Source organism: Callithrix jacchus, chromosome 6 (genome assembly GCF_049354715.1).
Source record: "Callithrix jacchus isolate 240 chromosome 6, calJac240_pri, whole genome shotgun sequence".
Lineage (NCBI taxonomy): Eukaryota > Metazoa > Chordata > Mammalia > Primates > Cebidae > Callithrix > Callithrix jacchus.
In genome coordinates this window covers 157048436-157063702 of record NC_133507.1, presented here as the reverse complement: position 1 = coordinate 157063702, position 15267 = coordinate 157048436, and the positions used below count along the sequence as shown (strand labels likewise).

General features: G+C 45.5%; 1 protein-coding gene across 15 annotated transcripts in view; it reads right to left on the bottom strand.

Moving 5' to 3' along the window:
* The window catches only part of AGAP1 (ArfGAP with GTPase domain, ankyrin repeat and PH domain 1), a 639539-nt gene that overhangs the window by 313976 nt on the left and 310296 nt on the right, over window positions 1-15267 (bottom strand). For all 15 annotated transcript variants that reach the window (XM_054258069.2, XM_054258070.2, XM_054258072.2 and 12 more), the window contains one exon: window positions 4810-4902. In XM_054258069.2, the coding sequence (XP_054114044.1) occupies window positions 4810-4902 (93 nt within the window). The remainder of the gene's footprint in view (window positions 1-4809; window positions 4903-15267) is intronic.

The window sequence follows — 15267 nt, the reverse complement described above, 5'->3', positions numbered from 1 at the left end:
CACAGCTGACTCCCTGGAGGTGGCCGTGACATCAGGGTTCAAGGTCAAAATTAAGACTTAAAAAAAAAAACTGTTATGAGGAATGTTGTTCCTTTGGTGCATTCACTGAGTGTCACAAAAGGGAGTCCGCCCAATGGAGGGTCCCCCGCATCGCCCTGCAGCCCCAAGAACTGAGGAACAGTGCCTTGGTGGTCACCTCAGAGGAAGGACCAGCGTGGGGGCCTGCAAGAAAAGGACCCCCAGCACGTGACCACTGCAGTTATCATCACGGCTGTCACCTGTCTGCCCACCTCTCTTCAGTGCAAGCGGACACCTGGTCTCTCAAAACATCAGCCACTTGACCAAATAAACACAAAACTTCCTAAAGTTGCAGGCAGTGTTTTTCCCACACATCTCTAAGAGCTTTCTGTGAGTCCCGGTAGCACTTACATCCGTAAACACAAAACCGCGACCTCCAGACACCCTGGCCAAAGCTGAGCCAGGCTGGGGCGGCCCCTCTGAGGGGTCTGCACGGCTGGCAAGGGTGGTCCCACAGCCCGAGGTACAGAGCATGTCCCGCACACTTTCTGTATTTCTCATTGCAAAGTAAGCCCAGGAATGACAGTCCCCTGAAGGTGCAAGCACGAACCGGGGACTGGAATGACGGCTGAAGACAGGTGGCCTGCCTGAAGAGGGAAGAAAAGACTCCAAGTGGAAGCGTGGTAAGGCAAAGACGGTCTCTTCTTTTTTATTCTCTGAAACCTCATGGGACAAAACATCACCTCAAAAGGGGTGGCGAGGAGGTTCTGCGTGTCCACACCAAATAAAAATAATGTGCTTCCGACTGTGTCAGCGTGACGCAATCGTGACGTGTCACTTACCTCTTGATGAGGTAAACTGACCAAGATCGCCAAACAATTCCAATCCTTCTAGTGGATGCGGCCCAGTGCAAGGCAAGACCTGAAGGGTTTCTGCAGCCTGAACACAGCGGGCAGCAGGGGATGGCCAGTCTCCCCGGCCAGGGCTGTGCCAAGGGCAGGGGGGAGGCCAAGGCTTACGGCGGTCTATCTGTACTCAAATATAGAGATTAAAAAATGCTAAAGAGAAAGAAAGAAAGGAGCGCACACAGCTGCCGTCCCCCAAACAGACCTCCCATCTGCCACCCACGATTTGCATGTCACCTTCTCCGGGCTCATTTGTACTTCATTAACTGCCATTGACTTAACAAGATTTATGCAAATGGCACCATAGGAGCTCCCTAACTCCCACTGCAATCAAGTGATTATGTATGTACAACTCTCCACAGCAATGAAAAATTAATACGTGACAAGCCCACTTGCCGCTGAGCCGGGCCTCTGGCTTTTATTTTTCTTGCTTTGCCTTTTAATTTTTACTCGAAAAGACCTTATCTTACTAGTAAAAAGAAGAAACTGAAGTGTCTGAACCAATCTCCTCCAAGACCCCAGAAAGGACAAAAGAAGAAGTAGACCCAGGTCCACAAGAAATGAAGCTACACATTCCAGAAACAGTCATATTCTTGACGGGGAATCTTTAACTGGGAGAAGAAAGAGAAACTCATTGACCATCATGATTCGGCTAGCTCCCACACGTCGGCGGGGGTGGCTGGCGGTCAGAGCGAGGGAGACACCAGATGGACATGAAAGGGGTTAACATAAGCCACCGCAACGTGTCCAATCTGTAAAATCAGGGGTTTAGGTTGCAGAGAGTGTTGAAGGCCGCCTTGCCTGGGTCCCAAACCATCCATTGTAAGACTGCTGTCAGGGGGAAAAAGTCTCTGCATTAGCAATTCCGTGCAGGTTGCTGAGGTTCTAAAGCGATTCCTCTGCCATTAGGCAAAGGTCCATTAGCCGGTGGGTAAGGCTTCGATCACGCAGACGGACTCTTTCACGTGGGCTGAGCCCTAAGACAAAGTTCTCCGCAGCTGGGAGAAGAGAAGAGAAGATGTTTGTGGCATACACGGTAAGGTCGAGGACGGAGAGAGCCCTCCCACCCGGAGAAGGGCTGAGCACGGCTGTGCCGTCCCTGGAGAAACAGGTTGCTGCAGGCAGTTTCAGAAGTTTCTTTACACAGTCATCAGATATTTCCGTCTGAGGTCGGGTTCGCTTATCTAATTTAAAACATGTAACTTTGCTTCCTGAGCTTTCTGAAGGCTTTTCATCAATGGGCAGTGGAAAGGGCGCAGACACGGGGGCAGAGAGGCCTGGTCCAAATCCTCGGACCTACTTCCTAGCTGCCTGGTCTAGGGCCCTCCCTCCCTGTGTGTTTAAAATAAGGAGATCACAGCTACCACAACTGTGGCGATGCCGAGGATCAAATGGGATGCCGTGTGCACAGCACTGACATAATAAGCGCTCATTTAACTGTTCATTTATTCAACAAATAAATCAGCTGAGTTTCTAGAATATGCCCATCAGGCTCCATCCCCCGCAATCCTCTCATTTCATTTCCATGCTAAAGTCATCACACCAGGAGGGTCAGGAATTCAGGCTACCTGGAGTGATCTATGTTCCTTTAGAAACATGGGCACACACAGGGATGTGAGATAAATCGATACCACCGTCTGCAAACCCACATCAATCCACCCGATGCACACAGAGGCTTTGACAAGGGTGCCCTGAACATGACTAATTTAAAAATCCAGTTTTGCTAACATTTAAAAATTCTCTGTGGAACCTCCACATCTACCTGCTTCAAGGGCTTCAGACATCATCCAGTTCCCCATTTTACAGATGAGGCACCCGAGGCCTGGGGAGCCGGCCATAGGAGGGAGCTGTCTGTGGCACTGCGAGGCGGGCAATTAGGAGGGACAAGGAGCTCCCTGTGCCCAGGAGTCACCGGGAAATCAGATCATGATTTAGATTTCAACGAGATTACTTTGAACATTCACAATCGAAAGGCTTCCAAGGACTGGATAATACTCATTTTACGCTTGATGGTCAACTCCAATCTGCACACATATTGAAAAGCTAGCCTGCAAAGCTAGCCCCCTCCACAGATGAGCAGGGTACAAATTGAATGAAGGTTCCAATTATACCGGGGGCCCGCCTGGCTCCGCACAGACGGACTCCTGCCAGGCTGGTGAGCACTCCCACCCAAATCAACCACAGACAGGCATTAAGGAAATGGCCTATTATTAAGTTTTAATATTCCCCAGTTTATGAAAAAGAAAATAATATGTTAAATGATTTTTATAATTCCAGTTGAAAAGGTTATCAATGGCATAAAAATTACACATGAAAATTAGTTTATGCAGATTTAGGTCATAAATAAATGCACCAAGAAAGAATAAACACCTATGTGCATAGCCCTCTAAAGAACCCGTTTTATAGTGAAACCACCACCCACCGTCAAAGCGGAAGGTTCTGTGGTTGCTGTTGTCTTTGAATATACGGGGGGAGATGCCCCGTTCCAAACCACACATTTGCAGCCTGGTAAGTTGAACGTGTGTCTTACACAGATGCATGAGGACCTCGGTGACCACCTGCAGGCCTGGCAAAGGCAGGACCTATGAGGCAGGAAGTAGAAAGCTTGCTGCCAGGCAGGGTTGGTGACACTGTTGGCAGAGGTGTGGTTTCTGCAATAGTTCCTGAGCTCCTTGGGAAACTCTTTGGACTCCCTCCTCTGGTCTCACCCAAGATGCCATGGCCCTATTTAACCCCTTCCTCTCCCACAGCTTCACAATGACACTGCCCAGCCCCTCTCTAAGGCTCGTTCCTATTTGCTTCAAATGGATGAAACCCGCATCACCAAAATAATCCAACTCCCTTTGTGGAAAGTCTCTACTCTTTTTAAGGGCAGCCAGTGTCTACACAGTTCCTAAGGGATTAGTGACGCTGTGCAGGTGCCCGAAGGGGAGAAGAGAGGAAAGCAGTGAGCTGGACCAGAGGTGCACATGGTCACAGGCCCTGTGCCTGAGAGGCGGAACCATTCCCCTGACCACAGAGCTTTTGCTCAAGGATGCACTCTAAATCAATTGGCTTTAACAAACCAAATGGTGACATTTCCAGAAGCCACTGTGTGGGGTTCAAATCTATTTTTATTCTCCTTGGGAATCGAACCACAATCTACGTCACACGTGAACTCCAGGGCTTTTTTTTTTTAAACTGGAGACATAAAGTGATTTAGAATCTGGTTTCTGGGCTAATGAAACCCTGTTCCAGGCTAGCAACATAGGCCAAAACAAATGCTTGAATTCAAGTCCTGTTGTGTAATGAGGAAGTTTAATTAAGGCCCCACATTACAGCTGTAAATGTTCCTTTATATAATAAGGTCTAAATGAAACTGAACCTAATCAAAGTTACAATTCCTTCATTAGCAAATTACAAACAAGAGCGCACAGCTGACACACCGGCTATGATTATCACAACTAATTGCCTCGTTGCAAACCAGCCTGAAACAGTGTTCAGATGTCCGTCTGTGAGAGCAAATTAGGGCCACGTCGGGCTGTTCCTGTGATCACAAGGGGCTCTTGTAGGCGATCTGAGTTGCTCCTGTTGCCCGGCGGCCCGCGGCCCAATCAAAGCCGCGCTACAAAGGCAGCCTTTGAAGACTCTCAGCCTGGAAACGCACTCCATATGCAGGCGGGCAGCCCGTACTTCATTAGGTCTGTTGTCTCCGTTCCCTCTCCTCATTCTAATGATCCCATTTGAATACACACAGGAACTCTGCTAATTGATGTCAAGTGAGAGACTTCGACATTCATCAGCAGAGCACATCAGACAGACCTTGGCGCGCACACTGGCATCATCTCCAGGCAGACCTGAGGTGCGTCTCTGACGACAGGGAGGAGAGGATGGGGATGCTGCTCACCTGTTTAATTGGGATGGCTCTGCCGCTCCCGATGCTGTCCGCGCGGCTCTCTAGGCCTTTCTTCTCTTTGTCTGGGTCGCTCCCTTTCCGAGACTGCAAGGCAAAAGGAAAGTTGGCATCTGGGTAAGGGCTGCGGTTCACAGACAGGGCTCTGCCCCTGTTTGTAGAATTCCTGCCAATACACATTTAGAAAACACGCATGATCTATGTGTGAGCACACAGACACGTCCGACAAGCTAAGCAGTTCATCTCCACTGACTCATCATTTTAAAGGGGATCGTCTAAACTTTCCCCTGGACTTTTCCACTGCAAAATTGCCTTTTTTTTTTTCTTAAAAGTTCAAAATTCAATTACTAGGAACCAATGGACCATATAGGAGAGTAACACCCAACAGAAAAACACATTCGAAAGCCGCAGTTACCACAGCCGAGGAAAAAAGGGACTGTTCAATACTTATTTGGAAAATCTACATAAACATATATATTTAATTACTGTTTGAATGATTTAAAAATTTTGTTAACTAGTCAGCTGTGTGACTTCATGGTACATCCTTGATTGGTATCAAAGTGCAGTAGACATTTCCTGTCATTGCTTCTGGATGGTTGGAAAATGGCAAATTCTAAGTTATGCTAATGGACAATACCACAAAAAATAACGAAGGGAAAGAAACCCCTGAAAATCGCCTCTGACAGAAGGTCAGTATTTCGGAAATAATGAACAGCATTGCCTGCCAAGGTCCTGAGTCAATTATCTCCGAGGCATTGCTGACCTGCTATGAACGACCGGGTCAGCTGGCACCGAGAGGGAAGGGTGACGACCTTTAGCCCGGAGAAGCCCCGACCAAAAGCGCACCTTGACTTGGGGAAGATTGAAGGAGCTCCACTGTCTCCGTCTCGTCTCTCGATGGCACGAGAAAGTGTGAGCACAATGATTTTCTGACAGATTTATTTTATTATGAGAGAAAGATCGGAGACTCGTCCTCCTTAATAACTGTGCTGACAAGTGACAACTTCACTCCATTACTTTTCAATGGGAACATTACTCACGCAATATTGAAAATGGAGAAACATTTTCATGTGCTTTTCAAATCTGAGATGATATATGAAATGAACAGACTTTGTGGTGTCCACTGCTACGAGGAAAAGCTAATGGAATCCAGGTTCAAAGGGATGCGAGATGGAACAGCTGATTTTAAAAATACATATTAAAAGGGGCAATGCCATGGGTCACCACAAAAACAAGGGCTGATGGGACACGTTCAGGATTCCCGCAGAGGCTGCCACCAAATGAAGGAGGAGGACAGAAGTACAGTTCCCATGAGGGACACTCAGATCTAGGACTTCAAGGAGAGCTACTGTCCTGGGTAGCTGTGCTCATTAGGAAACATGGTTCTTAGATGCTGACAAGAGCTGATGTTTATTGAACACCTACTATGTGCCAAGCACTGTGTACTTGTAGCCCTTAGGATGGTAGAGATCTAGAATGAGATGACAAGGAATGTATCAAGCAACAAATAGAAAGTTGCAGAAGAATATATGACATAAGGTTTAACCTTTGGGGCCAGAAGGAAAATAGAGATACTTATTAATTCCTTCTCAAGTTAAGGGCTCATTTTTCTCTTTAATTAATTCTTAATAATGTAGAGTAAGAGCTACACAATAGCCTTAAATTCTTTTATCCACATCCCAGTTGATGAGAAAGCTGGCTCCTGAGGTTCCCAGTTTGAAAATAAATTTCAAATCACACAGTAATAACATAAAAAATTTTTTTTTTTTTTTAGTTAACTAAGAATATTTAAGAGTACTTTGGGAATTTTACAATTTCTAAATTTCTAAATTTGGAAATCCATCTTCATTATTCTCCATTAACCAGAATAATTAACAAAACAAACATTAAAAAATTAACATCTTCCTCAAGGCAGCACATCTGTCCCCCCAGCCACTCCATTCTCAGAGCAGAATTTCAGATTCCACTTGAAATGGGGAGAAAGAGCTAAATGCACTGCTGTAGACACCTTAGAACATGAACTGGAAAGGAGTAAAGTCAGCATCTGATCATGCCCTCTGAGATAAAGGAGACTGGAACCTCACCAAGACTTCACTGCAAAAACAAAACCTAAATGTCCTGACAACGTTAACAATTTGCTGGAGACAGTGAAAAAACTAACATTTCCAGGAAAGAACGGCGGCAAGCTGTGAGGCAAGACTGCTGCGCCTCAGCCCCGCAACGACGTAGCCTACAGCACGCTGTATCTGTAAAGTTGAAATCCGACACCCAGACTAAAACAAATCCAGTGGACACAGACACCACAGCACGTACAAATTCCCAGTGAAGTCTCCTTTCTCTGCCAACTGGGGAGACTTCATCACATCCTTCCGTGACGCTGGAACGGCTCCAAGGAATCATCAGAGACAGGGCAGCCCTCAGCACCCACCGCGTCTGCCAGGAGTGAACATGCCCTGCATCCAGCCTGCTGCACACCTCCAGAAATGTCACAGAGCAGATCACACCCATCCCAGAAGGGCTGCAGATTTAGAGTCAACGCACAGCAAGCCACCATAGTGACTGCGTGGCCTCCAACTAACACTCAATGCAGAGGAAAGAAAGGCTGAGGAAATCCAGTTGTCACCTGCTTCTTTACAAAAAATGTTCAACTTCCCCTGACGTGGTGAAGGAAGCTACGAGGGACACCCCCATCAACTACCTGCCTACAGGGACAAGAGCATCACTGCCAAGAGCCCTCCGTATCAAACAGAAACCTGCTTTCCCCCTTTCAACCAGTGGCTACGTCAGCGGCGGCTGGAACACACTATGGGAGGTACCCAGGAGCACCTTCTCTGCAAAAACAATGAAATGCCATTCAAACAATTCCATTCACACTATGAATTTTGCTGCCTCATTTTTTTTTTACAGCAAGTTTCTGAGCTGGGCGATGTATATTCATAATCTTTAGTTCCTGGGTATGCTTGGCTCTGTTTAACGGTATCAGCATTATATGGTAAGCTTTGAAAAAATATCACATAAATGACAATGTTATTATAAAGCTTGAAAATGGACAAAGCAATGCAATGTATGGTTTCAGGACTCACACTGGAGCAAGTTTATAGCACAGACACGGATAATATAAACCAAATTCAAGTTAGTGCTGATCCCCTGGGCAGAGAGGCAGGAGAAATGCATTCTGGAGGCACTCAGAGAGAGCTGCAACTTTTACTTATGATTTGCTTATTTCTTGCAGTAGCAGCGTGGCAGAAGAAAGCTTGTATCTGATTATGTATGTGGGGGGTACACATGTGTTTTTTATTTTTGTATGTTTGAACAATTTTTGTAATAAAACATTTTAAACACATGTAAACTAGGGCCACTAAACTAACTGCTCTAAAAACACATATTACCAAACCAGGGATTAAATGGATACAGTCTTTTAATGTTTGTTTTATTCAGCGATTTCTTTTTCAAAGAAATAAGTGAAATAAAATATAGCTTAGAGTTTGATTAGTAAAGTATAATTCCTACAGCAAACGTAACATATAATTTGCTACTATCGCAGAGATTTTGTTTGTACTATTTTGTAAAAAAGCGTAATTCATTTTGTTTAAAAATTGTCTATAAATATATGCAAACAAACATCTGGGAGCACAAAATGTTAGCCCAGAGCAGTACACTACAGTCTACTTTCTAAAATGGGTAAGAATGGTGTCGGAAAAATGATGTGTGGACTACTTAATTAACTATGGCCTCTTTATGACGTTCTAATAAATAAGGTGGAGAGTGCCCCTGCAGCTCTTACAATCCCAGGCTGCACGGATTCTTACTCACGAAGATCGTCTGCATACCGTGCATCTGTCCTCCGACTAGACACTTCCAAATAAATACCCATTTTGGCAGTTTATGCCTAGAATTACCAACAACTGCCAGGGATGAAGAGTCTATTAAATGTTACATATTTAAAAGTAGAAGAAAACTAGTAATGATAAAAATTTAATTTCTTAATCACTACCGTTTCAAAATTAATTTCCTTCTCTTCATTCCTTGGATGACACTGACATCTAGTGGAGTTCCTATTTCCAGGATCTTCAACTTAAAAATACACCGTGTACATCATCATTATCATCACCACCATCACCATCATCATCACCATCACCATCACCACAGCATCACCACTGTCACCATCACCACCACATCATTACCACCACCACATCATACCACCACATCACAACCATCACCACCACCACCACCACCATCACCATAATCACTGCCACCATCACCATCACCACCATCACATCATCACCATCACCACCACCACCACCACCATAATCACCTCCATTACCACCACCACATCACCACCACCACCACCACCACCATAATCACTGCCACCATCACCATCACCACCATCACATCATCACCATCACCACCACCACCACCACCATAATCACCTCCATTACCACCACATCACCACCACCACCACACCACCACCACCATCACTGCCACCATCACCACCACCACCATCATCACCATTGTCATCGCTCCATCACCATCATCACCACCCCCATCACCATCATCACTACCACTATCACCATCATCACTACCACTATCACCATCATCACTCCATCACCATCTTCATTACCACTATCACCATCATCATCACTCCATCACCATCTTCATTACCACCATCACCATCATCACTACCACTATCACCATCATCACTCCATCATCATCTTCATTACCACCATCACCATCATCACTACCACTATCACCATCATCATCACTCCATCACCATCATCACCGCCACCATCACCATCATCACCATCATCACTACCACTATCACCATCATCACTCCATCATCATCTTCATCACCACCATCACCATCATCACCATCATCACCATCATCACTACCACTATCACCATCATCACTACCACTATCACCATCATCACTACCACTATCACCATCATCACTCCATCATCATCTTCATTACCACCATCACCATCATCACTACCACTATCACCATCATCACTCCATCATCATCTTCATTACCACCATCACGATCATCACTACCACTATCACCATCATCACTCCATTATCATCTTCATCACCACCATCACCATCATCACCATCATCACTACCACTATCACCATCATCACTCCATCATCATCTTCATTACCACCATCACCATCATCACTACCACTATCACCATCATCACTCCATCATCATCTTCATCACCACCACCACCATCACTACCACTATCACCATCATCACTCCATCATCATCTTCATCACCATCATCACCATCATCACTACCACTATCACCATCATCACTCCATCATCATCTTCATTACCACCATCACCATCATCACCATCATCACTACCACTATCACCATCATCACTCCATCATCATCTTCATCACCACCATCACCATCATCACCATCATCACTACCACTGTCACCATCATCACTCCATCATCATCTTCATCACCACCATCACCATCATCACCGCCACCATCACCATCATCACTACCACTATCACCATCATCACTCCATCACCATCTTCATTACCACCATCACCATCATCACTACCACTATCACCATCATCATCACTCCATCATCATCTTCATTACCATCACCATCATCACTACCACTATCACCATCGTCATCACTCCATCACCATCATCACTACCACCATCACGACATCATCACTCCATCACCATCTTCATTACCACCATCACCATCATCACTACCACTATCACCATCATCATCACTCCATCATCATCTTCATTACCACCATCACCATCATCACCATCATCACTACCACTATCACCATCATCACTCCATCACCATCTTCATTACCATCACCATCATCACTACCACTATCACCATCATCACTCCATCACCATCTTCACCACTATCACCACCATCACTCCATCACCATCTTCATTACCATCACCATCATCACTACCACTATCACCATCATCACTCCATCACCATCTTCACCACTATCACCATCATCACTCCATCACCATCTTCACCACTATCACCATTGTCATCACTCCATCACCATCATCACCACCATCACCATCTTCACCACTATCACCATCATCACTCCATCATCATCTTCATTACCACCATCACCACCATCACTCCATCACCATCTTCATTACCATCACCATCATCACTACCACTATCACCATCATCACTCCATCACCATCTTCACCACTATCACCATCATCACTCCATCATCATCTTCATTACCACCATCACCACCATCACTCCATCACCATCTTCATTACCATCACCATCATCACTACCACTATCACCATCATCACTCCATCACCATCTTCACCACCATCACCATCATCACTCCATCACCATCATCACTACCACTATCACCATCATCACTCCATCACCATCACCACCACTATCACCATCATCACTCCATCACCATCTTCACCACTATCACCATCATCACTCCATCATCATCTTCATTACCACCATCACCACCATCACTCCATCACCATCTTCATTACCATCACCATCATCACTACCACTATCACCACCATCACTCCATCACCATCTTCACCACCATCACCATCATCACTACCACTATCACCATTGTCATCACTCCATCACCATCATCACTCCATCACCATCTTCACCACTATCACCACCATCACTCCATCACCATCTTCATTACCATCACCATCATCACTACCACTATCACCATCATCACTCCATCACCATCTTCACCACTATCACCATCATCACTCCATCACCATCTTCACCACTATCACCACCATCACTCCATCACCATCTTCACCACTATCACCATCATCACTCCATCATCATCTTCATTACCACCATCACCACCATCACTCCATCACCATCTTCATTACCATCACCATCATCACTACCACTATCACCACCATCACTCCATCACCATCATCACTACCACTATCACCATCATCACTCCATCACCATCTTCACCACTATCACCACCATCACTCCATCACCATCTTCATTACCATCACCATCATCACTACCACTATCACCACCATCACTCCATCACCATCATCACTACCACTATCACCATCATCACTCCATCACCATCTTCACCACCATCACCATCATCACTCCATCACCATCTTCATTACCATCACCGTCATCACTACCACTATCACCATCATCACTCCATCACCACCATCACTCCATCACCATCTTCACCACTATCACCACCATCACTCCATCACCATCTTCATTACCATCACCATCATCACTACCACCAGCACCATCATCACTCCATCACCATCTTCACCACTATCACCATCATCACTCCATCAGCATCTTCATTACCATCACCATCATCACTACCACCATCACCATCATCACTCCATCACCATCTTCACCACTATCACCATCATCATCACTCCATCACCATCTTCACCACTATCACCATCATCATCACTCCATCACCATCTTCACCACTATCACCACCATCACTCCATCACCATCTTCATTACCATCACCATCATCACTACCACTATCACCACCATCACTCCATCACCATCTTCACCACTATCACCACCATCACTCCATCACCATCTTCATTACCATCACCATCATCACTACCACTATCACCATCATCACTCCATCACCATCTTCACCACCATCACCAGCATCACTACCACTATCACCACCATCACTCCATCACCATCTTCACCACTATCACCACCATCACTCCATCACCATCTTCATTACCATCACCATCATCACTACCACTATCACCATCATCACTCCATCACCATCTTCACCACCATCACCAGCATCACTACCACTATCACCATCATCACTCCATCACCATCTTCATTACCATCACCATCTTCACCACCATCACCACCATCACTCCATCACCATCTTCATCACCACCATCACCATCATCACTACCACTATCACCATCATCACTCCATCACCACCATCACTCCATCACCATCTTCATTACCATCACCATCATCACTACCACTATCACCACCATCACTCCATCACCATCTTCACCACTATCACCACCATCACTCCATCACCATCTTCATTACCATCACCATCATCACTACCACTATCACCATCATCACTCCATCACCATCTTCACCACCATCACCAGCATCACTACCACTATCACCACCATCACTCCATCACCATCTTCACCACTATCACCACCATCACTCCATCACCATCTTCATTACCATCACCATCATCACTACCACTATCACCATCATCACTCCATCACCATCTTCACCACCATCACCATCATCACTACCACTATCACCATCATCACTCCATCACCATCTTCATTACCATCACCATCTTCACCACCATCACCACCATCACTCCATCACCATCTTCATCACCACCATCACCATCATCACTACCACTATCACCATCATCACTCCATCATCATCATCACTCCATCATCATCTTCATTACCACCATCACCATCATCACTACCACTATCACCATCATCACTCCATCATCATCTTCATTACCACCATCACGATCATCACTACCACTATCACCATCATCACTCCATTATCATCTTCATCACCACCATCACCATCATCACCATCATCACTACCACTATCACCATCATCACTCCATCATCATCTTCATTACCACCATCACCATCATCACTACCACTATCACCATCATCACTCCATCATCATCTTCATCACCACCACCACCATCACTACCACTATCACCATCATCACTCCATCATCATCTTCATCACCACCATCACCATCATCACTACCACTATCACCATCATCACTCCATCATCATCTTCATTACCACCATCACCATCATCACCATCATCACTACCACTATCACCATCATCACTCCATCATCATCTTCATCACCACCATCACCATCATCACCATCATCACTACCACTGTCACCATCATCACTCCATCATCATCTTCATCACCACCATCACCATCATCACCGCCACCATCACCATCATCACTACCACTATCACCATCATCACTCCATCACCATCTTCATTACCACCATCACCATCATCACTACCACTATCACCATCATCATCACTCCATCATCATCTTCATTACCATCACCATCATCACTACCACTATCACCATCGTCATCACTCCATCACCATCATCACTACCACCATCACGACATCATCACTCCATCACCATCTTCATTACCACCATCACCATCATCACTACCACTATCACCATCATCATCACTCCATCATCATCTTCATTACCACCATCACCATCATCACCATCATCACTACCACTATCACCATCATCACTCCATCACCATCTTCATTACCATCACCATCATCACTACCACTATCACCATCATCATCACTCCATCACCATCTTCACCACTATCACCACCATCACTCCATCACCATCTTCACCACCATCACCATCATCACTCCATCACCATCATCACTACCACTATCACCATCATCACTCCATCACCATCTTCACCACCATCACCATCATCACTACCACTATCACCACCATCACTCCATCACCATCATCACTACCACTATCACCATCATCACTCCATCACCATCTTCACCACTATCACCATCATCACTCCATCACCATCTTCACCACTATCACCACCATCACTCCATCACCATCTTCACCACTATCACCATCATCACTCCATCACCATCTTCACCACTATCACCACCATCACTCCATCACCATCTTCACCACTATCACCACCATCACTCCATCACCATCTTCACCACTATCACCACCATCACTCCATCACCATCTTCACCACTATCACCATCATGACTACCACTATCACCACCATCACTCCATCACCATCTTCATTACCATCACCATCATGACTACCACTATCACCACCATCACTCCATCACCATCTTCATTACCATCACCATCATCACTACCACTATCACCATCATCACTCCATCACCATCTTCACCACTATCACCACCATCACTCCATCACCATCTTCATTACCATCACCATCATCACTACCACTATCACCACCATCACTCCATCACCATCTTCATTACCATCACCGTCATCACTACCACTATCACCATCATCACTCCATCACCATCTTCACCACTATCACCATCATCACTCCATCACCATCTTCATTACCATCACCATCATCACTACCACTATCACCACCATCACTCCATCACCATCTTCATTACCATCACCATCATCAGTACCACTATCACCATCATCACTCCATCACCATCTTCACCACTATCACCACCATCACTCCATCACCATCTTCATTACCATCACCATCATCACTACCACTATCACCATCGTCATCACTCCATCACCACCATCACTCCATCACCATCTTCACCACCATCACCACCATCACTCCATCACCATCACCACCATCACCACCATCATCACCATCACCACCATCACCAGCATCACTGCCC